General features: G+C 42.7%; 1 protein-coding gene across 5 annotated transcripts in view; it reads right to left on the bottom strand.

Annotated features, from left to right (window-relative positions):
• Positions 1-10: 10 nt before the first annotated feature.
• Positions 11-25,222, bottom strand: part of fhod3a (formin homology 2 domain containing 3a) — an 89,669-nt gene continuing 64,457 nt past the window's right edge. Inside the window, exons 11-29 of one of the 5 annotated variants that reach the window (XM_008421498.3) lie at positions 24,215-24,319; positions 22,955-23,374; positions 21,647-21,703; positions 21,396-21,530; positions 21,143-21,193; positions 16,146-16,363; positions 14,379-14,699; positions 13,567-14,267; positions 12,657-12,797; positions 9,676-9,834; positions 9,416-9,598; positions 7,519-7,638; positions 6,028-6,189; positions 5,667-5,857; positions 4,702-4,906; positions 4,541-4,564; positions 4,130-4,337; positions 3,084-3,248; positions 11-1,292 (exon numbers count right to left, since the gene is read on the bottom strand). In XM_008421498.3, coding sequence (XP_008419720.1) covers positions 1,216-1,292; positions 3,084-3,248; positions 4,130-4,337; positions 4,541-4,564; positions 4,702-4,906; positions 5,667-5,857; positions 6,028-6,189; positions 7,519-7,638; positions 9,416-9,598; positions 9,676-9,834; positions 12,657-12,797; positions 13,567-14,267; positions 14,379-14,699; positions 16,146-16,363; positions 21,143-21,193; positions 21,396-21,530; positions 21,647-21,703; positions 22,955-23,374; positions 24,215-24,319 — 3,643 coding nt within the window. In that variant the 3' untranslated portion in view covers positions 11-1,215. The remainder of the gene's footprint in view (positions 1,293-3,083; positions 3,249-4,129; positions 4,338-4,540; positions 4,565-4,701; positions 4,907-5,666; positions 5,858-6,027; positions 6,190-7,518; positions 7,639-9,415; positions 9,599-9,675; positions 9,835-12,656; positions 12,798-13,566; positions 14,268-14,378; positions 14,700-16,145; positions 16,364-21,142; positions 21,194-21,395; positions 21,531-21,646; positions 21,704-22,954; positions 23,375-24,214; positions 24,320-25,222) is intronic. The other 4 variants (XM_008421499.3, XM_008421500.3, XM_008421501.3 and 1 more) reach the window with 4 other exon arrangements.

Raw genomic sequence — 25,222 nt, 5'->3', positions numbered from 1 at the left:
AAAAAGAAGGTGAACATTCATTTGCTTTTTATTGCAGAATGTGTTTAACACGGCATTTCAAGTGAAAGTGTGTGTCGGCGCTCCTCCGTGTCCGAACCGGGCCGCGCTCCGTGTCCTCTGTTCAAGTCCAGACCGAGTACAACGCAAGCACAGAAATCGAAACGGAAAGTTCCAACACTTCCTCACTCCAACACTAAAAAAAAAAAATACAACGATTTCTGGGATGGACGCATTTTGTCATGGGTTTTCTTTACAATTACAATCCACAGAAACTCCACCTTTCTCACAGACTACAATACAAGTTTCTACAAAAAAAGAATAAAAAATACGACACCACCTCACTAAGCGCGCACACTGTCGAACTACAGGATGTTTTACCTGATGAGGGCATTTTACACATTTAGTGCTCTGTGTGTCCGCTACAAGTTTCATCATCATAGCGTTTTTACATTTTACAAAAAGAAAAAAAGAAGTTCCTCTGAGATTAAAACACTCCTCCGTTTCAGTCGCTCGTTTCAGCATAAGAGAGGATACATGTCAGTTAAGGTGCAAGACGTCAGAGCTTTGCGAAATAAATACTGTAAATGTGACACCTCTGAGCCACCGTAGCTTGGATGGTGATTGTGAAGGTACAGCATTGTCCCTTTTTAAAAAGAAAGGCACTCATCAGCCTGAAAACCTTTCATATTCCTATTTCATATGTACAGTACTTTCTTCGTTTTTTTGTGTGTTTTTTTAGGGAGATCACCTGGATTCTGGTTTAAAAAAAAACTAATTAAAATTCCTATCGACTGCTTTACAGCAAAAGAAAAATAAAAAAAAAGAAAAAATTCACAGCTTCAATGAATCAGAAAAGATCCCTTTGGATTTCTTTAAAAGAACTTTGGAAAGATCCAAGACGTTGAATTCTTTATAGTACCTGCGTGTGACTGAAAGAGATTTTTAAGCTATAGTCTTCAAGAGAACACGTCTTTCTTCACCTCCGTTTTCTGCTTCTGTGCTTAAAATACAAAACGAGAACAAAACACACCATCCCGGTTGGCAGCGTCTTCACTCAGAAACATTAGTAGCAGCTGGTGCAAAACCTGAAGAGGCTTGTGGCTGGTGGGCTAAAACTAACGGTTGACATGGGCGTCTCACGCTGGAGCGTTTCCACAGCAGTGGGGATAGGTTGGGTCTGGGGCCAGGGGTCAAGATGAGGGGAGGTCAGCATGTTTATGTGTCCGGAGAATCGGTCAACCCCAAAGCGAGAGCTTCTTCTGGTGTAAGGCCGTTTTTAAGAGTCCGCCTCACTGCAAAAAGAAAAAAAAAATATCACAACACCATATATAGAAAATCCCATACGATGACGTTTATGTAGGAATGCGTTGAAGAATCATATTGCGACCAGAATCAAATGACTTTCAACTTACTTTGGTTGGAAACTCAAAAGCTTTTTTTTTTTCTAAATCTTTAAATCACATTATGTTAAGAGCTAACAGGTCATGCTAGCAGCAGCATGGCCTGTTAGCTGCTAGGAGGTTGTTCTAACAGCTAGCATTTAACAGCCAACACCTGTTAGTTGTTAGCTAGCAGCTAACATCTAGCTAGCTAACAACTGATGTTACAATGGTGGATCCTGTTACAATGTTCACATCTTGTTCAGTAACAAGATGCTGTAACTGAACTAAGAGGACTCACTCAATAACCTTTTCTGGCTTGTTCTCATTAGCACTTCAGTCAACATCCTTCCTCATGATTGTGTAGGCAGCAACACAACATTTCTGTTTTAAAAAGATACTTTCTGTTGGTCTGGTGTTGTACAGTGGATCCCCATTTGCAGGGGTTTGGGACCAGAGCCACCTTCAAATAGCAAAAATACACAAATACTTGAGACCTCTTCCAAAGTGCATACAGCTGCCTATTTTAATACTTCAAGCACCAAATAACTTGATATGTATTAATGCACTCCGGAAGACATTCAACAGAAAAACTCTAAATGCTATTTTGTTTTTGCAATTAGATGGAAATGAAGAACTTTTCTGGTCTCTACTTGAACAATCATAGTTTGAGCTGCAGTCGGTTCCATTTCACCTGTTTTTTTTGCTTTGTCATTGCACCTGCAATCAGCTACTGGAGGAGGAGTCAAAACTGCAGCCTTTGAACCTACACCCCTCTCATTAAAGCTAACAATATTTACTAAGGTATTTAAATGAAGTCGGATAAGCCATAAAAAGGTTATGACAAGCAAATAGGAAAGTTGTAGATCATCCCTTAGATTCGGTTGTAAGCTTAATATTGTACCTCGTTATGTATTTCCTCAGATTTGAGTAAATCTTAGGAATTATTTAGGCGCTGTCCCGTTATATATTTCTGTTCTTGTCAGGTTGAAAGCTCGTTTTCTCTCTGCTCATTTCCTTCTAGATCTCCATTAGTCATTTTCTCTAAGCTACCATTATTTTACCCGCGCCATGTCTGCCCCCTTGTGTCAAGATTCACTGATCTCCTTTCTCTCTCTGCTGATTCCTCCCTGCTGCATCCCATCTCCTTGATTACTACATCTGTCAGTAGTTCTCCTTCATGTTGCCTGTTCATCTCTAACTGTTTGTCTTTCACTTTCCTGTATGCATTTTGCTCTGATCCCTGCGCCTCACATGACAATCACAGGTTTTTTTCCCCTCTCACAAACAATAAATTGGACACAGCTTTTTAGATTGTATCATAAGATGTACTGCAATACTTGAAAGAATGATGAAAAAAAAAAAAAAAAAGAAGTGCTGTAATTTTTTAGGTGAGTTTTAATTGTAAGAAAGATCTGTTTGAAATTTTAACTTTTTCTTTGAAATTCTACTTTTAACTTATTTCTGAAAGTACAATATAGAAATTTTACTTTTATTTAAATTCATTGTATTATAAAGTAAACTATTAATAATATATTAATTATTGCTTATATAGAAAAATGGACTAAATTTGGTACCGGGACGTCAAAGTTTTACAAGATTGACTACAAAACTTCTGATTGGTGCATCTCTGCTTTTCCAGTCTGATTTATACTCAGAGGTTTTTATTCAGAGAGGAAGTGAGCGGAGCTGTTTGGGTCGTACGTGATTTGCGGTTGGCTCTGGATCTCCTCCTCTCTCTGGGCTGCGTTCTGGTTCCCGGTCCCTGCGTGGCCGAGCGCACTATGCGCTCCATGATCTCATCTGCAGCGTCGTCTCCACAGGCCTGCGTGTCTTCCACGGCTGATGTCCACGCCTGCACGGTGCGACCTGCGCCAACAGATGGCAAAAGCTTAACTGCGTGCATAAGAAAGCGCAGGACTCAGTTAGACACTAGGTGGTGCTAAAACACGTAGCCTTTTTTCCTCTGAACAAAGAGTGCCCTTCTGAAATCTTTTTTTTGTTTGTTTTTTAAATAGTGTATAGTGTGTGGCTTGCGTGAAATCTCAAACTGTGCACGCCACTGAAAAACCGTCTAATCTTGTGGACATGCTGAATGTTATTGTTTCCATTCTGAAAATTCAAGCATTCGCACAAAGTAAGCGAAAATAACGCAGGAAAAACCGGTGAAGAATAACTCAGAACCACTCGTATTCTTCTTTTACTTCACTCTCTGCGTCGACTTGACGCTACATTCAGACCCGTTGCCATAGCAACCGACAGCCTCTCCACAATCCGACGGGGCGGAGATTACATTTAAAGTGTATCAGAATTCAACGACCAAAAACAAGCAAACATTTCCCACACAGAGAGCAGAACATTCAGGGCTACTTCGTCAGGCTTGATGTTTATTTTGCGATTATTGATAAGTGATCGCCTGAACGCCAGTGTTGATTGATTAGCTAATTTAAACACCTGCTCTACTGATGCAGAGAGTTAGTGTGTGGGTCGGCTATTATTTTTGTAAAGGAACCAAAAACGTACTGAATTCTGCAGCACATCTGCATGTTAAAGTTATCAAAGTCAAGCTAGTATAACTGACCTACTTCCCTCTCCTTGGCTATTTTTTTCCTTTTACTTCAATATATGACATTTAGTTATGATTTAGCGCATTTTGTTGACGACTTGACAGCTAACACCAGAGGTGGTTTTTCTGGGCGGGATTTTGGGCGTTGCAACGTGTCTATATCGGACCTCCAGCATTCCCTCACCTCCTCTTCCTGGCCGAGATCTGGTCCTGGTCCTGAGTCCCGGCACTCCGACGGCCTCTTTGTCGCCGCCTGTCAGGCTTGTTCTCAGCACAGCCTTCATGTGCTCGTGCTCTGCAGCATCCTCAGTGTGGCCCAGACCCTGGGGCTGGTCGCTGTCCTGCCCACTAGGGGCGCCGTTGTTGCTGCAGCTTGAACCGTCGCGACCGCACTGCAGTGAATAGAAGTTCAGAACCGGATCAGAGTTCAGAAGTTGGCTGCTTGTGGAATCGGTATTTTCCTAAGTTAAATCATGAAGGAAACCAGTTAAATTTCACTCAGATGTTGGGTAAAGAGTTTAAGAACTGATCCAGGAAAAGGTTAGGGTGTTAATGTCACACAAGCATGCACACGGGCTGGCACACGTCTCAATACCTCTCGCTCTTCTTCATCATCAGACTACAGGAGGAAGGTGGATTTAAGATCAGAGAGAAGCAGGGAGAAAAGTGAAAATCAGAACTCGAAAGGGAGCAGAAGAAGAAAAAAGAAAAGGAGCTGGGAGTGTTTGAGGATGTCCGTGAGTGTGTGACGCTCACAGGTGCGTTCATGTCCATGATCATCTTGCCCCGGGTTTTGTTGCGCTCCCGGTGGTCGGCTCGTTTCTGCTTCTGCTGCAGCACGCGGTCCCTGGTGGTTCTGTACTCCAGAGCGAACTCGCTGAGGATTTTGCTGAAGCGGTTGACGCTGATCTCCCTCACGCTGTAGGCTGGATGGCCGAGGTACAACAGGAAGGAGTGGAACCTGAGCGGGGAAAGGTGACCGTAACCCCCGGCAACAGTTTACAACAGGGAGAGGAGAAAAATACGAGTCTCCTATTTGAACTTTATCTCGATTAATCGTGATAAATCTATTGTTGAAGTAATCGCCAACTAAACTGGTTATCGATTAATGCTTAACTGGAGCATTTAGACTCAAAAAGTCCTACTTAAACTAGTGATTAATCGTGAATAGTCGTGATTAATTAATTATTGAAATAACTGTTAATTATTTTGGTAATCAATTACTTGTTAACTGGAGTGTTCAGACTCAAAAACTGAAAAGAACCCTACACCCTATACAAAAAATACATACATTTTGCACTAAAGTGGCATAGTTTTAGCTTCACCCGGTTCAGATATAATAAAGTAATGCTATGGTACTGCACTTTAGGGAATACAATTTTTATTTTCAAATTTGTAAAAAAAATTGAATGATTTGTTTGCTTGCATTTTTTAATATATTTCTAATGTTGGATAAAAAAGACATAAGTGGTTCAATAAAAAATGTGAAGGATGTGCCATTTTTATCCAATTAGCTGATTAATCATCAAAAAAGTGTATAGATTAATTGATAACAGAATAATTTAAAGAGAATAACAAACACTATCACACTACAAATTTGTTCAGAATTTTTTTTTTTTAGATAAAAATCTGAGAAGTGCGGTCTGCATCTGTCTCCAGCTTACTTTACTGACCTCCGTGGGTAGCCATCACTGCAGTGTAAACTCGACATGCGGGGCTACCTGTTGATTAGCCTGCGGTGAACGATCTTGAGGATGATGATTCTTTCAGCACTGTCTTTGAGGAAGTCCGACATCTTCTGCTTCAGCTGGGGCTTCATCTCGTGCTTGGCGATCACCTTGAGGTGATCCCACGACGCCTTGCAGCGGCGTTCCATCTGACACAGGTTCTCCTGCAGCTGGTCGAAGTCCACCTGATGGACGCCAGAGGACGAGCAGGATCTTTATTTACACGCCCAACGAGGACGACAGACATGACTGAACTTTGGGAACAAACTGGTTTATTCGACTTATTTGCTTAATTCCCAGAACCTGTAATTCTAGTGATGTAAAACAGTTTGCTAGTCAGTTTTCTGAAGCGTACCTTTGCAGAACGTGTGATGGCTCCGATCTCGGAGTAGAGGTCGGTGCTCTCTGGGAAGTTTTCCACCACGACGGAGCAGGCGTGGTGCAGCAGAGACTGCTTGTGGACCGTGTCCTTTACCTCTGGGACCTTTTCCAAGTATGTCAGCTCAAAGCCTTTGGCCTGAAAACATTAGTGGGAAAATAACAAATAACTGACTGAAAAAACCTAAAAACCCTGGGAGAAATGACATTTTCATTTTTTTTTTTCAAAGCTCATGGGTAAAATTTAAAGCATACATTAGTGACATAAAAATTTGGAGCTCTGCTTTTCTAAAACGGAATTAGCTTCGTGACAAGAATTTCTTGCAAATAAAGCTTTTCTGAATAGGAATTATGTTGAATGCATGGATGGCTGTTTATCAATCAAACAAAAATGGCATAATGTGAGCGCTTACTCTTATTTTAATAAAGATCCTCTATGCAGAAGTGTATAAGATTCAAGAAAGTATAGATATTTAACCCCCCAAAGCAGTCACTCTGTTTTAAACACTTTTTCCTCTGGTGTGATGAAAGATTTGGGCGTCTCTCTGGTAAGTCAATGCGTTGTTTAGCTGTGGTTTTTAACTCTGCGTCTTCTCAGTACAAAACACGTCACACAGGAGCGCACAAAGGAAACAATGGAGGCTGCTGACTTAGGGTCAATTTTAGTGGTAGAAGTGGTAGAAGTTGACAGTACGGTCACAAGATCATGGCAACACGAGGGTAGCTAATAAAAAGAAAGCACAAAACGGCCCCATCATGGCACACTGACTGCATCTATCTGTTTGGATGCGTGATGAGTGGTGATATTGTGATCTGTTGTCCTTTAATGACGCAAACTTCCTTCATAACTTCAGAACTTTCAGAAGTATCATTTACAGTCACCGTTAACGTCTGCTGGCTTCTTGTGGTGCATGTTTGATGTCAACGACATAAAAGTTGGATAAAATGACCGTTAAGACTGCAAACACATTGATGTGCATCTAATTTAGCACCACATATGAAAGTGGCACAAATCGAATTTTTCTCGGGTGAAAATATTAAAATTGAGTCGTTTGGGCTGTTGTGGAAAAGTCAGATATAGAGCGAATGTGGGCAAAAAACATCCCAAAAATCGGATTTGGGTCACATTTGGCTGCTGTGAGTCATAATAGTCATAGAGAAATGATGACATATGGTGGAAACAGACCAGAAATTACAAACTCTTATCTACCAGGGTGCCAGTTTGATAGATCTCCAACATATTTAAACAAGTCAACACTTCTATCAACGTCTTCCTCCTTATAAACTGACAGAAAGTTTGCTTTCATAATTTTTGGTTGTGTCCTGCATTATTTCAGTGCCTTTTCACATATATTCTGACTTCAAAAAAGGTGAACTTCCTGCTTTACGTTAAGAGAATGTAAAAAATAAAATAAAATTGATAAAGCATATGCTCTTTAAAAACATATTTTGTCGTCGGATGACTCACGTTGACGCCATTGAGGAAATTTCCAATGGACAGCAGCGTAGAGAGGATGTATCTGAGCGTTTTGTTCTTCACCAGCTGCTCCATCCCCTCCTTCAGATCCTGCAGTGGCTCGGCCACTTCCTGTCAGGAGAGCAGTACATCATTAGCGGACCCAAACAGAACACTCGGAAAAACATGTGTTTTACGAGTCTGCGGCAAAAACAGGTGCACCTCGCCTCCCGCTACAAATCATCTGCTCTTGCTTAAGGTCAGGAGAGGTTGTTCAAAGGTTGCTCCTTCGTCGTAAAATATACTCCAGGTTGCTTGAATCCTGAGTTTTTCTAAGCAGCGAGCAACAGCTTCTCCTGCGCGCGCGTGTTTGTTTTCCCTGCATGGTATGTTGAGCATTTCAGCTGCGAACTGTCGCCCCCCGCCTCCCGTACCATAAGGGTCGAGCCGTGAGCGCTGCTCCGTCAAAAGCCGCGGTTGCGTCTCGTGCTCATCGAGATGAAAGGAGACGAAAACCCGTAAACTTTACGCGTGTCTCTTTCTCATGGCTGTCCGGCTTTGAACTTCTCCTCGCGGACGCATTCTTTGCCGGAGTAATCACCGCGCGCATGACGACGGAGGCAGGGGTGCTGCTAATAAAACGTGCTTATCTTGTTATGATGTAACTATTTTGATGTTCTGCAGGATGTTGTTTCTTCCTGCCTGCACAAACAACGGCACACATGCTGCGCACCTTCCCACAAACCTCTGCAGCCAGAGAAGTTGGCGATTTGTTTCCAATTAACAAAAAAAAAAAAAAAAAACACACTTGGACTGGATGGCACTTGTGGAAAAGGTACATGTGAACGGTACAGCAAATTCTGACACCGGTAGTCCTTGTCGTTGCACTTAGGAAGTACGTAAAGTCAAGTTGAGTTTACTTGTATGGCCCATTTCAGAAACAAGGCAGTTCAAAGTGCCTTACGTCCTAAAAGCATCGTACAGTCACACATTAAGAAACAAGTAAATACACATTACATTACTAGCTAGTACACATCAAAAATGTTGATCAATGCTCCACTTACTTCAAATCAAAGGCAGCTATGATCGGGTAGGTTTTTAGCCTTGACTTAAAGGAACTCAAGTGTTTTGGCAGTTTTTTTGTTTTTTCAGTTTCCTGGAAGTTTGTTCTGGATGAGAGGAGCTTAAAAACGGAATCCTACTTCTCTGTGTTTGGTGTAAAAAGTTGTTCTTTTGCATAAAATCCTGATAAAATACATTGTGTTTGTGGTATACTTGCAGTCCCTCCAGGAAGCTGCAATCGCATCATGAAATTTCATGCCTTTTTTGGACTTCTTGGGGTTCCGTACTTGAGCAGGAAAGTCAGTAGAGTGTGTCTCAGCGTTTAGCGATTGAGTACGAGATAGACGTGATCAAACAAATTATTGTTTGTTTGCAAAGACACATATCCACTCTCACTGCAAAGATACAAAGTCTTACCAAGTCATTTTGGTTTAGTTTCTAGTGGAAATATCTTAGTACCTTTGACATAAGAGAAAACTAGCTTACAAGTAACTTTTAAGCATGACATAGGAGCTTGTTTAAAGTAAATAATTAATATTGTTGGAAACGTTCTTGACATTTCTCCCTTGCTGTATGTGAAATAATCTGCCAACAGAGCAAGTACTTTTTCCTCAGTATTAAGGAATTATTTAGTTAAAACAAGCTTCTTTATCTTGATGAAAAGTCACTTGTAAGTCTGTTTTGTCTTATACACTTGAGATACTAAAACTAGAATCTAGACCAAAATTGCTTGTTAAGAGTTTGTGTTTTTGCAGTGCACATCAGTTTTGATGCGTACTTACATTGATGCCACAAAGTAAACGTCACCGAAATGAGCAAACCTGAAGAACTTCAAGTTCGGACTGACCTTCTCCGTTGCTTCGTAGTCCATCTTGAAGGCCCAGAGATGGAGTCTGGCGGAGAGCTCGCTGATGGAGGACAGCGTGAGGAGGAACTGCTCCGCTGAGCCCAGCGGGACGTCCGGATTGGCCAGCTGGGCTTCCTGGATCTTCTGCTTCTCCTCCTCAGTCGGGATCATCGTCAGGAGTTTCTGTAGAACGGGGCAGCGACACATGAGTGGATGCGTGCACGCAGCTACTCTTTTGGAAAATCACCCAAGGCTCTCACCTCTATGCCTTCCTTGTTGAGCGCGTACTCGTCGAAGTTCAAGATGGCCGTCTTGATGGTGCGCGGCGGAGGCAGGACCGTCAGGCCGATGTTGATGGCGTTGCTCCTCTTCGAATCCAAGACGATGATCTCCTGGCGTTTGCCGTCCGCCGCCGTTTTCTGAGACAAAGGGAAGATGGAGAAAAGGGTCAGCCTTCGCATCCCGTCCCCATCTGGTCCCGTTTCCTCTTTCACTGTGGTCCACTTTACAGGCCCGTGAGGATTCGACAACTTTTCACTCGACTGCAGCTGTGGGGGCTGCATGGGTGCTGGAAGCAGGAAATACCACGCGCGTTTAGGTTTACGAGAGTGTTTGCATCAATTTATAGGCACCGTTTTACGCCGCTGCATGACCATATATGACCTTTACCAGTGCTGGAGGTGATCCGAAGCTCTTAAAGGGATGAAGTCATACAATATTACCTTATTAAAGTGTAACAGAGTAGCTGCCAGGATCTTATAGCCGCTACAACAAAGAAACCAGTTCACTTACACTTGCAGCTCTACTTCACAGGGTTTTATGGTACAGTAATTAACATGTTGGTAGGAAATCTATTTACACTCATGAGCGTGAGCGCTTTTAACTATATCTTTAATGCATTCTTTTTTCAGGGTGGCATTATGATGCAACAAACTACAGATTGTTGCATAAATAGAAGAACTTGGATCAAAAGTTCACTTTTATTTTGGATTCTTTCTCATCCACATGAGGTCAAAATACATCCGGTTACACGTAAAAAAAACAACAAAAAACTGCTTGCTGTTTGTGGTCATCAACATGTTCCTGTCGTAACTCTGGATGGATATTTGACCACTCTTCCTATTGAAACTGGAAAAATGTGTTCATATAAATACTGGTGAATTTTTATCAACAGATCTAACTTTCTAGAAACAACCATGAAAATAAAAATCAATTCAGTCCTGTTTCACCAGTATCACTTATGACGAAACAGGCCGTCATCCATCGCTATGCCTTCGCGCTGCTATGACATTCGCTGGGGTGAAAACCGTCATTTTGTCTCTGTGCAAAAGCTGTTCTGCTTTATCTTCCAGAAGGTTTTCGACTTGTCCAGCTGCTCGTTTCATTTGACCTTGAAGCCACATCAGTCTTGGTCGTCAGACTCTTGTGAAACATCGCTGTGGACAGAGGAAACGGTGGCCCAAGAGTTTCCACTTCACGGCGACTTAAATCTTCTCGAGATGCTCCTGAACATCCTAAGCAACTTCACTTCGTCAGAGGTGAAGGTTAGTCAGCAATTTGACATTCTAAAGAGACAATTCAGAGAAATGTCTGGAGCTGTAAACTCTAAGTGACTTTTGGAATAAGAAAGTGACTCAAGTTTTATGAACACAATTATTTACGTTTTACTGTTTAATTAAAGAGCTAAACGGATTATCCAATTCTAGGTTCAGGAACAAAAAGCATTTTAAAACTTTTATGAGGAGACCATAAAACCATTTTCTTAAACCAAAAAGCTCCAACTTTATGAGGAGGAAAGACGGAACAAAAGAAGGTACCAAAATATATATGCCTGTATATTTAGTGTTAGTTGTATAATAAAAGAAAAACACACATAAAAAAAAATAGAAGTAGCTTTTTTACGTTTGTATCACAAACCTTTTTTTTTTTTTGGCAGGAAACTAATTTAATTTAAATGAACTAATTTAATTTAAATGAACTGCCCATGACAAGAAGAGGTCAATTATCCAGCCAGAATTACATCAGGACATTGTGTATGCTTTACACATGTACACACACTTCATATATCTATATAATTTAAACCTTGTTCAGATTAGAGAAAATCTGCAAACAACCTAAGTAATTTTGCACATAATTGTTGTTTGTTGGATCTTTTTAATCCCTCAAAAAAAAAAAAACAAACAAAAAAAAAAAAAAAACACTTTAAATTAAAATGGCAGTCATGATTATGAAGATGTATGTAAACTTCTGACCTGCAACGTTCTTAATGAGTGGAAATAGTTTTATTTCAGGGATTAGCAACATTTATTTGATAATTTACCTGTTATCCTTTTACACACACTGTGTTGGAGTGCAACAGTAGAAGTGCTAACTGGCGCTAACCGCCGCTAACCGCCGTCACGCCTCCTGTCACATCGTAGATCTGAGCCATGCAGAGCCGCCAACCGATCGGGCTTCGGCGTAAATTGCAGGTTCTGGAGCAAAGGCTCAGCAGTTCAAAGAGTGAGAGTCCCGGCCTCTGCTCTCTACCTTTGAACCCCGCACGGTTCTTATTTAAAGGCTTTATGAAAATTACAGAGGGATCAAACCTCCCCTGTTTGATCGGGATCAAAAACCCACAACCTCATTTAACCTTAGAAGATTGAAGCATTCGAGAAATCAGAGAGAGAATTTGGATAAAAACAAATGTATAAATAATAAAATCAAAATAAAATATATCGGGAAATTTAAAAACACAAATATCCTGAATGGACAATTGAAGATCATCCTCTTAAACAGTGATAGCTAAAGTTGGGTTGGTGCTGTGATGTTTTTCTTTAAACATAAAGTGGAGGTGGCATCTCAAGATTTTAGTTTGGATTTTAACGATGGTTTTCAAAAGCTTTCCTGCATTTCTTCCATTTTTCTCTGCTTCACACAGGATTCTGCAGACTTGGTTGACAACATATTGTGGGAATTTCCTTTAAATAAGCAGGAAACTGTCTGTAGGTAAAACATATAGAGCAAAGGCCACATCATGTGATAATTTGGTATCATCACATGATGCTAAATATTGTGTGTTTATGGTCTGGCCAACCTCAAACCATAAACATCGAGGACCAGTAGCATCAGTGCACACGGTGCTTTCCCTGGTCTCTACTTTTAAACAGGGAGTAAAGACTTTAGCTAACAGCATGAAGCTTGACAGGGACGGAGGGGACACTCATATTCATGAATATCCCTCATGATTTTGTTTCTTTACCTTTGTCACTGGTATTTCCTTTGATTTGGTCTCAAACAGGTGTTCCAGCTTGGCTGTATCCAACTTGACAGGTTCCACTTTGGACCAGAAGGAGTCTCCGCTCCACTTGTGGTCCTGGTACTGACAGTCTGTCGGACGCACCTGAGGACAAACAGTCAACAGATTGACTCAGATTGACTCAACAAAATCATTTTGATCATACGACGACTAGTCTGGGTCCAAACTCTTCTCACTAACTCAATAAAGCTACTCGAGCACTGAGAAGTCGACTGGCGATAGGCGACTCAGGAAAAAGATATTCAGCAGATCAGAGTTAACAGGTTGTGCTGACAAAATTTCTAAGTGTGGAAGTTGTTACTGAGCAAAGACGTTTGAGTATCAGTGAGGTGTCAGAAGTCAGAGGAAGGACAAAAGATGGAAGATGTTTCTTCTGCCTTTTGAAAGTCGTGTTTGCTGTTCACTTCGGTGGTTTGTATTTTTTACGTTTTTGTGGCACTGGTGGCTTTATTTCCAGGAAGACATGAAGGAAAGGTCCCAAGTTCGAACCATAAACATCGAGGACCAATAGCATCAGCGCCCCAGGTCTCCACTTTTAAACAGGGAGTAAAGACTTTAGCTAACAGCAGGAAGCTTGAGAAATAAAAGCACATGTCTAGAGAGTATCTATGGTATACTCATCAATATGACGACACTAAAGCTAACCATCCAAAATTTGGATGATCATTTTCTCTTTGTTTCACATTATCACTCAAATGCCTTTTCACGACGATTCGGCTCCTATCAGTTCAGGGCAGGAAGGCCAACATAAAAAAAAACATGTATTGTAGAATGCCATTAATGCAAACTCCAAAATGGAAAATCATAAGTGGCTAAAATCAGTATCAGCAGGTTAGAACTGCTCCTGACTCACCTCGCTCCAGAAGAGCCTAATTGTCTTCTTCTTCTTGCTGAAGAGAGGCGGCTCGGAGGGAGGAGGCGCCGTGGCCGGACCGCTGAAGGACGGAGGCGGCGGAGGCCTCAAGACGCCGATCAAGGGAGGCGGTGGAGGGCAGCAACCTAGAATGGGGGGCGGCGGAGGAAGCCGCGGGATGAAAGGCGGAGGAGGCGGCGGAGGCGGGAGGTCGCTGCACCCTCCCATCAGAACAGCGTCCAGGATGTCCTTGTCATCGTCGTCCGTCAGGTCGGTGAAGCTGATGTCCCTGATGCGTAGTTCTCGGGGGCTGGCCAGGAGCTGGTCCCAGATGGTGTCCGACTCCTTTTTGGGAGGGGGTGGAGGCGGAGGAGGCGGCTCGTTGGCCGGGGCGTCCAGGTGGGGGTGGGACGAGCCAAGGTCTTTGACCAGGTCGCCGAAGCGCTCGGCGATCGGACGGATACCCCGTCGATGCTCCAACTTGTCCTCCTTGTTGCTGCTCTCCAAGCTCGCCTCCTGATGCGTCTCCCTGTCCTCCTCCTCCCCCTCTCCCTTCTCCTTCTCTTTCGCCTTCTCCGCGTCCTCCTCTTCCTCCTCCTCGGCGCTGGGCTTTGAGTTCTGGGAGTACAGCATGTCCAGCATGAAGAGTTTGCTGTCGAGGAGCTTGTTGCAATTTTCGTTCACTTCTGTCTCTTTAAAGCCTGGGGGAGAAAAAAAAGGTAAAGTGGTAATCCCAAGGTTATTTTGAAATTCCCGAAAAATAAAGCCACAAAAAGGAGTACTTTGATGATTTTCCTTTAGAGGACACCCACCATTCTCTGTGCTAACCCTTTCCTCTCTCTCCAAGGTGCTGCTGGCGGAGGAGATGCTGGAGGCCGAGCAGTTGTCCTTCTCGTTTACCTCCTCATTTTGTCGCTCCTTGTCACTGAGGATGCCGCTGTCCTCCTCCGCCTCCTCCTCTCTCTGCTTCTCTTCTTCCTGCTCAGGCTCCTTCACTTCCTCCTCCTTGTCCGCCACCACTTCCTCCTGCACTTCTTCGTCCTCCACTTCCTTCTGCTCTTCCACTTCCCCTGCTTCAGCTCCTGCCTGCTTCTCTTCCGCCTCTACGCCGGCACTGGAGTCGTCGGCTTCTTCTGTCACAAGAGAGCGCAACTTTTCAGTCACACTAGAATTTCGTTTACCCTGAATAAGAGTTTTATAGACCTGAATTATTTGTAGCAACGTGCCATTTATATCTGGCAAAACACTGGCCTTTGATTTAGAGCCAGTTCTGGATGGAAATGAACTATTTTCCGGCAAGAAAAATAAAAACATGCAGTCGTGCCGTAATGTAAACAACACGGGCGGTGCACAAAGCTGGGCTGTTGGAGGAGCTCGATATGAGCAGGAAATGAGGAATTAAGTTCCTGTTTACATCGAATTCCGCCCGTGTACACGGTACACACACGTAAATCAGCAGCACAGTCTGCGCAGTGATGCAGGCAGGGTCTAGAAAAACACGCCGCAGACGCTCGCCTCTGTGGGCTACAGTGCCTCGGCCCCTGGCTTCGCTTGTGCTCCAAAACAAGGCTGTTTTTTTTTTCTTGCATGAGATGTTTGGGGATCACTCTGTCAAAAGCTTCTTTCAAAAACCAATCTGACCCTTGCACTCACATCCTCCCTGTCACTGCGAACCTCCCGCATCCTCTCCTTTCACTTACTGCGTCCACAATCTTGCCTTCTTTTTGCCCTTCCACTGCACATAGTTGTAAGCTAATTGAAACGACGAAGTGAAGCAGTTTTTGTTTTACTGCTGTGGGGCAAAACAGATGCTTGGGAGCTGAACAGATGACCTTCTGGTTTTCATTCAGACTCAAGAACCTGCTAACACACACAAAGATATACAATGCTGTGTTAAAAAGAGCCAAAATTCGCTAGTTTTAGATGCTAATCAGCCAACATTAACGTTGATGTTCGGGGATCCACTGGGAATTATCTGGGGTCTTAATGACAAAAGGTTAACAGCCCAAATCCTACAAACAATACAACTCAACATGTTGAGCACATACATTGTGTGCTACCTTCTATAGCACGACAAAGCTATCTTAAAGTTAGCTAGTTTCGGTATAATGTGCCGGTAGATGCTACCAACCTTTTTTTTTTTACATGTGGGGCCCAAAGATATAATGAATGACCTAAAAACATTAGCTTCAAATAGGACTGTATATGGGATACATTACAATAGCATGCTAACTGCTTATTTAGTTTAACAGACATGCCAGATTTGCCAACTTTAGTAGTAAATTAACCTAATACATTATTAAGATTGATGGATGTTCTTAGTTTCTGCATGATTTTCTTGAGCGGAATTATTTTCAAAACCACCAAATTTGTCTTTTTTTTTTAGTTGTCCAAGAAATGTTTGGTCTCACTGAAAGACTGGCAAGTACATAGATTTAATAAAATACAAAACAAGGTCGACCTTTGGGCTTGTAGCTAGCCTGCGCCCTATTTAGAACAAGACTGGACATTTTAGCAAAGCTTGTGTCACCAAAATGACTTTTCAGAAACAGAAACACCAGGTGATTCTGTCCTCCTACCAGCCTCAGAGGGGGTGCAGGCGGTGCCCGGCGTCTCGGGTTCAAGATCAGCTTCTCCTTCCTCCTGGGAGGCAAAGGATGATGGCGTGCTGCTGCGCGATGACGAGGGCCAGGCCTCCGAGGGTTCAAAGGGCAGGCTGAGGTCAGGCCGAGTCCTCGACACCCGGACGCGGTCCCTCTCGTACTCCTCCGCCGCCAGACGTTCTACGTTCTTATACCTGAAGAAGAGCGAAGGATGAGTCGCTGATGTCGGCTGAAGCGAAACCACTTGTTTAAAATTCTCGACCAACGACGGTATATCGATTATAAACGATGCAACGGAGAGTCAATGGAGCTCATGTTCTCTACTGCTGTCAATGCCACTTGAACACGACGTTACAAGTAACTCCTCTGCCTCCCCATGTTCAGGTTCATCTGCTGATTTTTCAGCATCAATCCTGCCAGTCGTGAAGATTTAGAAGAAAGGGAGAGAGAGGAGAGAACAACAACAACAAAAAAGAGTTGAAGAAAGGTCAGACCTGTTGCAGATCCCTTCCTTACGTCCTTTTCCACGTCTCTGTCCTTCGCCTTCTTCACTTCCACCCTTTCTCCGACCGCTAAACTTCCCCGTTCAACCTGCTGGCCCTCACAGAAATTTAGGGCACCGAGTCAACCCTCTCTTTCTCTCTCTCTCTCTCTCTCTTTCAGTGTCTTTCTTCTTTCCCTAACCCCTCCTCTTTCCCACCGCGCTGTGAATGTGTGCAGCTTCTGTTCAGACTTCATTAGCATCAGGACACTTCAGATGTCTGAAGAAACCAGACACAAATGCCCTGGTGTGTGTTGGGTCCCCTATCTGCATGTGATTAGGAGTGAACCGAAGTTAGTGTGAGCCAAGTGTGTATAGTTGGCTTCAACGTACTGTATGTATATATACACACACACACGCAAACACACACGCAAGCACTGAATGGGAGTTTGCAAAGCACACCTCTCCTGCTGTGAGACCTGATTGTGAGTTAATCCCTCTTTGAAAACAGAGCATTGTACGTTTCTGCAGAACTGTTCTTGACCAATTAAAGCATACACTGTTGTATAATCTGCTCATGTTTACTAAGGATGCACCAAAACGACCACAAACGCAACCAAAATCATCACCACACATAAGACAACTTATCTATAATTTACTTAAAGCTACATTCCAGCATAAAAAAAAACAATTGAGGCTGATACCAACACAGTTTTCTTTAAATGTTAGTGAAGAATTACGAGAACATCATCTGGGATTTTAAGGGATGTTTGCCCTGTTTATTGGTGTGTTAAAGTGAGAGGAAACCCCAAAGTAAGACCTAAAGAGCTAAACAGAGAAGACTGTAGCAGCTTATGAGTCTGGTAACGGATTTAAAGAGGTCTCAAAAGAATTGGTCTAGAAGCAGAGGGCATTCGAAACAACTGGCAACGTGCCAATACCCAGCAACATTGGCAAGTTCGCCCTGAAAGTGGACCACAAGATGCTAAAAGAGGTCTACAAAAACCCCTAAAATGTCAACATGGGACCTACATCGGGCTCCAGTGGTGATGTGACTGTACACAATTTGTATAGTCTGAAATAAACCACACAAGTTTTACCTCAGTGGGAAGTGTACAAGATTGAGGCTTTGCTGTGTAAAAACATTAAAGAAGTTCACCAGGAAGAATGTGGACCGAGACCAGGACTTCTGGAATAACGTTTTTCTATTCATGTATTTAATTTTTTGTACTAATGAATCTCAACATCTGCAATTCAGAGACCAGAAATGACATAAAATATTCCAAAAAGGGACGATCATCAAACAAACTGTGAGGCATAAGGATTGAAGCGTCGGGTTTCAGAATGCTTTGCTAGCACCTAGCTAGCATGCTAACACCATGACTTTAACTATGAAACAGAAGGTGTTTATGTAAAATGTGAGACCAAAAAAAAAAAAATTAAAGCTGGACTGTGTTGAATCAAAACTCACGTTCAGATCCCCTCTAGTTTCTTGGGGTTGCTTGAAATGGACTGAACATTCAAGAAAACCATCAAACATCTAATAGCTGAAAGCGAAGAGTTTGGTAAACTTTCTACAGACCGATTGGTAAGATAGCGACAAGCACAGTCTCACTTACAAAGCTAGGTAATGATCTGTGAACCTTTCTTTTCACAGAAATTTATGTGAAATACATAATCTCTGTTATCTGGAAGAGTTGCTCAGTTGAGAAGACAGCTAGCATGCTTTGAGATTGGACGGTGGAGAAAATGTTAGATGGTAGAACTGTAAGGAAAGGTGGAAGATGAAGAGTTAGCGTGACAATCTCCCTTTCTTGCCTATAAAGCTGGTTTTAGGCAGCTGAAACGCAAACTTTCGCAAGAGGTCTTGTGAGGTTTGACGCTAATTTGGTCTATTTTTTTAAGCAAACTTTGTTAACGGAGGCTAATCTCTGGCTGCATCAGTCTGCCTGATTGACGACGAGACCTGAAAAAGCACATTAACCTCACAATTGTCTGTGCTTTTGTGGACTTAGAACAAACTGATGAGTTTTAGCTAACCAGACTTGAAAACAGTGGTAACCTGGGAAGAAACGGAGGCCACCCGTCTGAGTAGCTGTTGGCCTTCCAGCTCATTGAGCTTTTTGTTTTTACATTTTCTCGCATTTTAAATAAGCTCACCATGATGTGACACCTGTCTATTACAGGTAACTAGGTCATTGCTAATAAAAACTTTCTAAAACGTCACATCGAAAACATGAACAAGCCCTATAATATGTAACCAACATACAAATAAAGGTCAATCATTGTCCGTCTGTAGCTAACTGATCCCAGAATGCTATCATATTAGCTATGTAGCTAATGTAGCTAACTATTAAACAGCTTTTGCCCACTAGTTTAAATTCAGATGAGTTTCAGACTCTTTGTAAGTACTCTGTTCCTGTCTGTCTGGTTCTCTTTCACTTCTCAATGCTTTTCAGACTAACTCTGCATTTATAAATGGTGAGCTTTTAGCTCAGCGTGTTTCTGCTAGCGCTCATTTGTGTCACAGCCGCAGCACTGTGTGTGTGTGTTGCAGAAAACCAAACATCAAGTGACGGGTTGAGAAGTTGTCAATTCACTGTGAATAAAAACCCCCAACATGTGACCCCAGCCGGGCGTAATCTCCCGGCGCAGGGCGCGCTCTGTGTTCTGGATGATCCTGGGAATAAGCCACAAGCTGCAGAGGGGAGAGCTGGAGAGCATTTGCATATTCACTAATCCCTCAAGAGGCAAAAAGTGTGATGTGGCAGCTAACCAGTTGTCTAATCAGTTAGTTTTCATTAGTTTATTTAAAACCTGGAGATGCAGTTTATTTTTATACACATTCACTGCATTAAATGCAAACTTTGTAAATGTTTAATCTATGTTTTAAAATGTTCACTGTTGCATTTTATTAGAATATGTGTAATATGCAATTAATATAAAGCTTTGTGGAATAGGATTAAATTGGATTTAAGCGTTTTACAGGTCAGCTTTAGTGCAAAAACCAGAACACAAAGGTTTCAGGAAATTATTTTCAGTTTTATTGTTTGCATTTTGTACACACCCATACCTCGTTTGATCCTTTCTTCTTGTTTTATTCTTTTGCTTTATTCTTTTTTCTTACTTTCCTCTTTTCTTTATTTCAGTCTCCCTCGCTGCCTTCCTTTTCTTTTTCCTCGTCATTTATTTAATCCTTTCTTCTTTCTGCATTCCCCTTCTTTTCTTATTTCCATCCTTCCTTCTTCTACACTTCCTCTTGTCATTTTCTCCTTCAGTCTTATTTTTCTTCCTTCCGTGTTCGCTTCCCAACTTTCACTGATTCCTTTCATTTTCACCACTTTCCTAAACTCTTCACTTCTTCCCTTTCTGTTTTATTTCTTTGCTATTATTATTCATTTATTTTCTTTATTCTTTGTTATTATTTGGTGGTTCTTTGTTTCCTTCATTTATTTCCTTGTGGATTTTCCCACTAATTTGACTAAGTTTTGTTTTTATTTAATTGCTATGCAAATTTTTGTTCTGATATTTTTAAATGCTCTAAATAAATAAATAAATAAATAAATAAATAAATAAATAAATAAATAAATAAATAAATAAATAAATCCAAGATTAAGATTAAGAACATTGAAACATCCTGTTTGTCTGAAGAGCTTTAGGCTTGGTGATATTAACACTCGTAACATTAGTAGGCTTACTGTAACTGCTTAAACTTTAATAGGTTTAAATATTTAATGTCTTAAAACTCCTTCAGCAGCGTGAAATATGACTTGTTGCAAAGTGCGGCCCACAGAGAGAGCAGGCTGTCAAACGATCTGTTTTGTTATCTGGAGTTAAAGCTCCAACTCTTCCTTTTGGACCAGATGTTTCTGTGCTGTTTGTCAAGTAAATGGATACCACAGGGACATTAGGTGGGGAGGACACAAAAAATGTGTGCTAGCCCGATAAGCACGACACCCAAATGCGTCGTAAATACAACACACCGCGGCTAACGCGGGTCATCTTCTCAGAAACTGGGCTCTCTTAACCGAGAGCAACAGAAAAACTCTGAATGCAGCTTTTAAACAGCTGGCTTACAAATAAAAAAGGCCACACTGAGAATGACTGGCATGACCCGAGTCCCTCGCTTCCTGCGATTCCCATCTGCACACAAACACAGATTTTTACAGGCATCGTGAAAATTGTTCCTGCGTGTAAGGAGAGGATCGGTGCGAGGATTCAGCACGGAGACCTCCGAATCGGGTTGTCTGGAGACGCGCAACTAAAACAATCAACTCCCAAACGGGGAGGAGGATGGAGAAAACAGGCGAACTTCACACACGCACGCACGCACACACACACACACACACATTGCACAGTGAGGCTGTGGCAGCTGAGGGCAACGATTTAACCTGAGAACAATTACGCCACTACCGAGCTTCCCTAAGACTGGCCTTTGAGAGCTTCGCCCCAGCGGGGTCAGATGATGTTTTGATTTAGTGCGAGAACTTACCGCTCCTCCCGCGCGAGCCGGGCCTCTTCCATCTTATCCACATAGTCGCGGCTGGGACACACACACACACACACGCACACACACACACACGCACACACACACACACACACACAGAAACAGAGAATTGGTAAAGATAATCATGTCTTTGAATAAAAACGCTACATCTTCTGCTTCCACTTCCTCACTGTTTTCTTTGCTTTACTGAAACTTTCCGAAACTCCACTTTAAAACAAAGCAAACGTCGAAGCCTCACCTGTGCTTGTTCCTCTCCTCTCGCTCTATCCTCTGCAGCCTCTCCTCTCTCTCCACACGGCGGCGCTCTCGCTCAGCCGCCAGAGACTCCTGGTGCTGTCGGTAGGACGACGACAGCAGTCCCCCTAATGCCACCCTAACAACAAACAGGCAGTCATGAGTCATATGTTTATTACAAACGGGTTCCCTCCACGTTGGTGTTTTTTTTTTAATCAGAAAGTGTTGGGGTAAATGTTGACGTCGCCCCCTCACCTCGAGGTTGTGGGTGTACTCGGGGTGCTGAGGGAGGTGTAGGAGGCGACTCCGTTCCTAAAGGAAACAAAAAAAAAAACTGTCAGAAAAAAAAATGGCAACACTGAAGGAAGTCATTAGTCGCCCGGTCACCTGACACTCTGTGCGTAAGACTCGTGGCATGAGCCCCGATCAGAACCCCTCTTACGTAACACTAGGGTGACCCTAATTACTCACTACTGAAGCATTTGTGCGATTATGAAACAGTTTCTGGCTTTAAATGTAAAACTTTGCTGCCAAAATGAAAGTGATGACATAATGCCTAAAAACAAACAAAACAAAAAAACCCGTGTTCATACCTCTTGAACTTTTCCTCATCTTATTAGGTATTTTGATGTGATTTTTTTTTTTTTTTTTTGTCGTTACAGTGACTCATTACTCTGGAAACTAAAAAAAAGCAACGCTGATCAATCGTTTTTAAGTAGCATCTTGTAAAAAAAAATAATACAGGCGTTTTGTGAGAACTTTTCCAAGCTGTCCTGATCAGACGAGATGAAAACTGAAATTTTTGCTTGACTTACAGAACTCTGTATGATGGAAACCCTGAACATTACCCCGTCACGTGTTACCATGGTGACATACGGTGGTGGTGATGGTGGCATCATGGTGTGCTTTTCATGAGTGGGTTTGAGGAAACTAAAAGCAGCTAAATGCAGAAAAAAAACCTGGTAGAAAACTTCCAAAAAATGGGGAAGAAATACTAAAGGCGTGTAAATACTTTAATTTTTTTATAGCAAACAGGAATTTTGGCACATTGTTTCAGAAACGGAGGTGAACACAATAAATGTACTAAAGCAAAGCACGGAAACAGAAAGAAAAGATAAAGTGCTGCTAAAAGGTAAGAAACTGAGGGGAAAAGGAGTGAGATTTAAAGACGGAGAGGATCAGAAGGGATCAGTGGATGCTCTACTGTGCTTGAGCTGAAAAACAGTGGAACAGATTGGAGCTGTGAAATCTCCCAACAAGTGCAGATTACCGACCCAGCAGGAGAGCTGATGAAGACTGAGAGCAGCTAAGTGAAGAGAGGAGAGAGGGAAGCGACAGCAGCGATGGACTCAAGGTTCAAAGCGTGTGACGGGGAAGGAAGTGAAAAGAAAACAAGTCGGTGAGCAAGAAAAGTGGTGCCGAAAGAAATCCAAAGTCGGTGCCAGAAAAATAAAAGCAAGAAACAGAAAGTGGATGCAAAACAAATAAAAAATAAAAAATGAAGAAACATCTCCTGGTAGCCATGAAAAGAAGAAGGAGAAGACGTTCTGTTCTCCGTCTGACCTGGGAGGAGTTGTTGTTTTGGGCGACTCCTCGTTGCGTTTAGCCTGAGCCGACGGCGCCGGCTCATCGTCCAGGTCGTACGAGAAGAGGTGGAAGGGCGAGTGGGGCAGGTAGGGGACGCGGTCAGGGGACAGGCGGGAGCTGCCGCGCAGTGGCGGGCTGACTTCCTTGGTGGCGGGGACGGTGACTGTAGAGCGCTTCCTGGCCAGCAGGGTGGCCAGCAGGGAGGGCTGGGACTGGGGGCCGAGACTACTGCCACACTCTGGAGGAGGGGGCGCCGGGATAGAGGGAGACGACGTAGACGCCGGGGGTATTTCTGCCTGAGTCTTCTGCTCATTGTCCGTTTTAGTTCCCTTTCTGGAGGAGATGGTGATGGACTGAAGGGTGGTCCTGTGGACGGTGGATGTAGGGCACGCGGCCCTGGGAACAGAGGATCAGATCGAAGGTTTCAGAAAGCATACCTGGAGAGAGGCTGTTAATAAAACCACAACAAACATGGGCAGGGTATCTGCAGGTTTCAACAAGTCAAATTTAAGACCTTTTAAGGCCACCTTGAATGAATTTAAGACTGAAAAAACTGTAAACGCAGAGGATGGTCGGGGAATCCTGGTGTGTGACAATCAAGCCAGGCAAAAACGGTGACATTTCTGGGGTTTGTTTTGAAGCTCTGTGTGTTTCCCACACTGCATATTTCTCTCTGTATGTGGCTTTATAGAGAGCTATATGCCAAACTAAACACTTCTTAGTTTGGCTTATGACAAGCTAAAAACTTGTCATAAGTTTTTAACCGTCATGTTGGATCAAGACGGTTAAAAGCACCAAGCCTCATACGGGTTAGCAAAAGAAGTGAGCCAGTGGAACATCGTTGGTGAAAAATCTGCACTTAATCATAAAATAGACGCAGAAAAGGCTAGCTAGCAAGAGAACATTCGCAGCTAGTTAGCGGTAGCCTCAACCGCCTTGAGTCACAGAACGCAATGAAGATGTCTGCGCACCACTTAGACAAAAAGAGCTACTTGTACAAGATTAAATACTTCTCTCAAGACAAAATGTAATTCCTCTGATTGACATATTTTAAGATATTTTAAGGCTTCTTATGAATGCGTTGACACCTTGTTGGGTCACAATTAGCTCAAACTAATTGCGTATCTAAGACGAAACACACACTCACATTTACCACTGCGTCCCTACACAAAACACCAAGACACACGAAAGCAGCGCTACTTTTCACTCCCATGTCACCACCGAGACCTAAAATACCTGGAGGTGGTCTGATTAGCCCCCTCCTTCTCATCCGAATCAGATTCAGTCACAGGAGTCTCTTCTTCCTCTTCCTCCTCCTCCTGTATTCCACATTCTTCCTCTCTATGGATGTGGGTGGGTGGTCGAGGAGGGAAACACGAAGGGAAGATTCGGGGGGCAGATTGAGGAAGAGATGAAGCGGTACATGAGACCAGCATGCAAACGGACACCTTCACATGAATAAGGAAGGTTAGATGTGGCCGACACAATGATTAGAGATGACCTAACAGTTTAGTTCAGGAGACGACAAACAGGGATATAATAAATATTAGATCAAGACGGTTGAAAGTGCTAATTGGAAACACGAGGAAGAGCTCTGAAATGACGCGGGGGGGCACTGGCCGATGTTTCTGATTAGAGGCAGGTCAAGATGTGCATGAAGGCAATCTATGACGGCAGGGACGAAGGACAGGAAAGGAATGCTGGAAGGAGAGATGGAAAACTGATTGGAGATCAGCATTGGGGCGCTGAAATTTTGTTTTGTAGCGAAACCGGACAAGCCATGTTGCAGTCGAGTCCACAACTGTAGACGCCCCCATGTGTGACGAATGAGATGAGTTCTGCTTAAAAATATTCAAATGCGTCAATTTATTTATTAATTTCCCCCCATATTTTGTCATGTTAAATCCAGAAACCTCATGGGGATTTTATATTTACTTTTCCGATGCACGTATAATAATAAGACGCAGGACAAAGTCAGGAACATGAAAGCAAACATGTTAGGAAAAAAAAAGCATTGGGATTTCCCTTCTTTTTTTCTAGATTCATCTTAATCCTCATGTGCAGAGTTTACATTTTAAAAATAACTGGGGCTTGGAGCTTAATCTGCTTTGGTCACATGACCACGGCTGAGCGAGGATGAAGCAGGACATCAAGACGAGAGATAACAGATTGGAGTTTGTTAAAAACAGATTTCCTAATATGCAGGAAATGATCACTGTAATATCACTGCAGCGGTTTAGCAGA

Source organism: Poecilia reticulata, chromosome 11 (assembly GCF_904066995.2).
Source record: "Poecilia reticulata chromosome 11, P_reticulata-male-v2, whole genome shotgun sequence".
NCBI lineage: Eukaryota > Metazoa > Chordata > Actinopteri > Cyprinodontiformes > Poeciliidae > Poecilia > Poecilia reticulata.
This window is presented reverse-complemented; position numbering and strand designations above follow the sequence as displayed.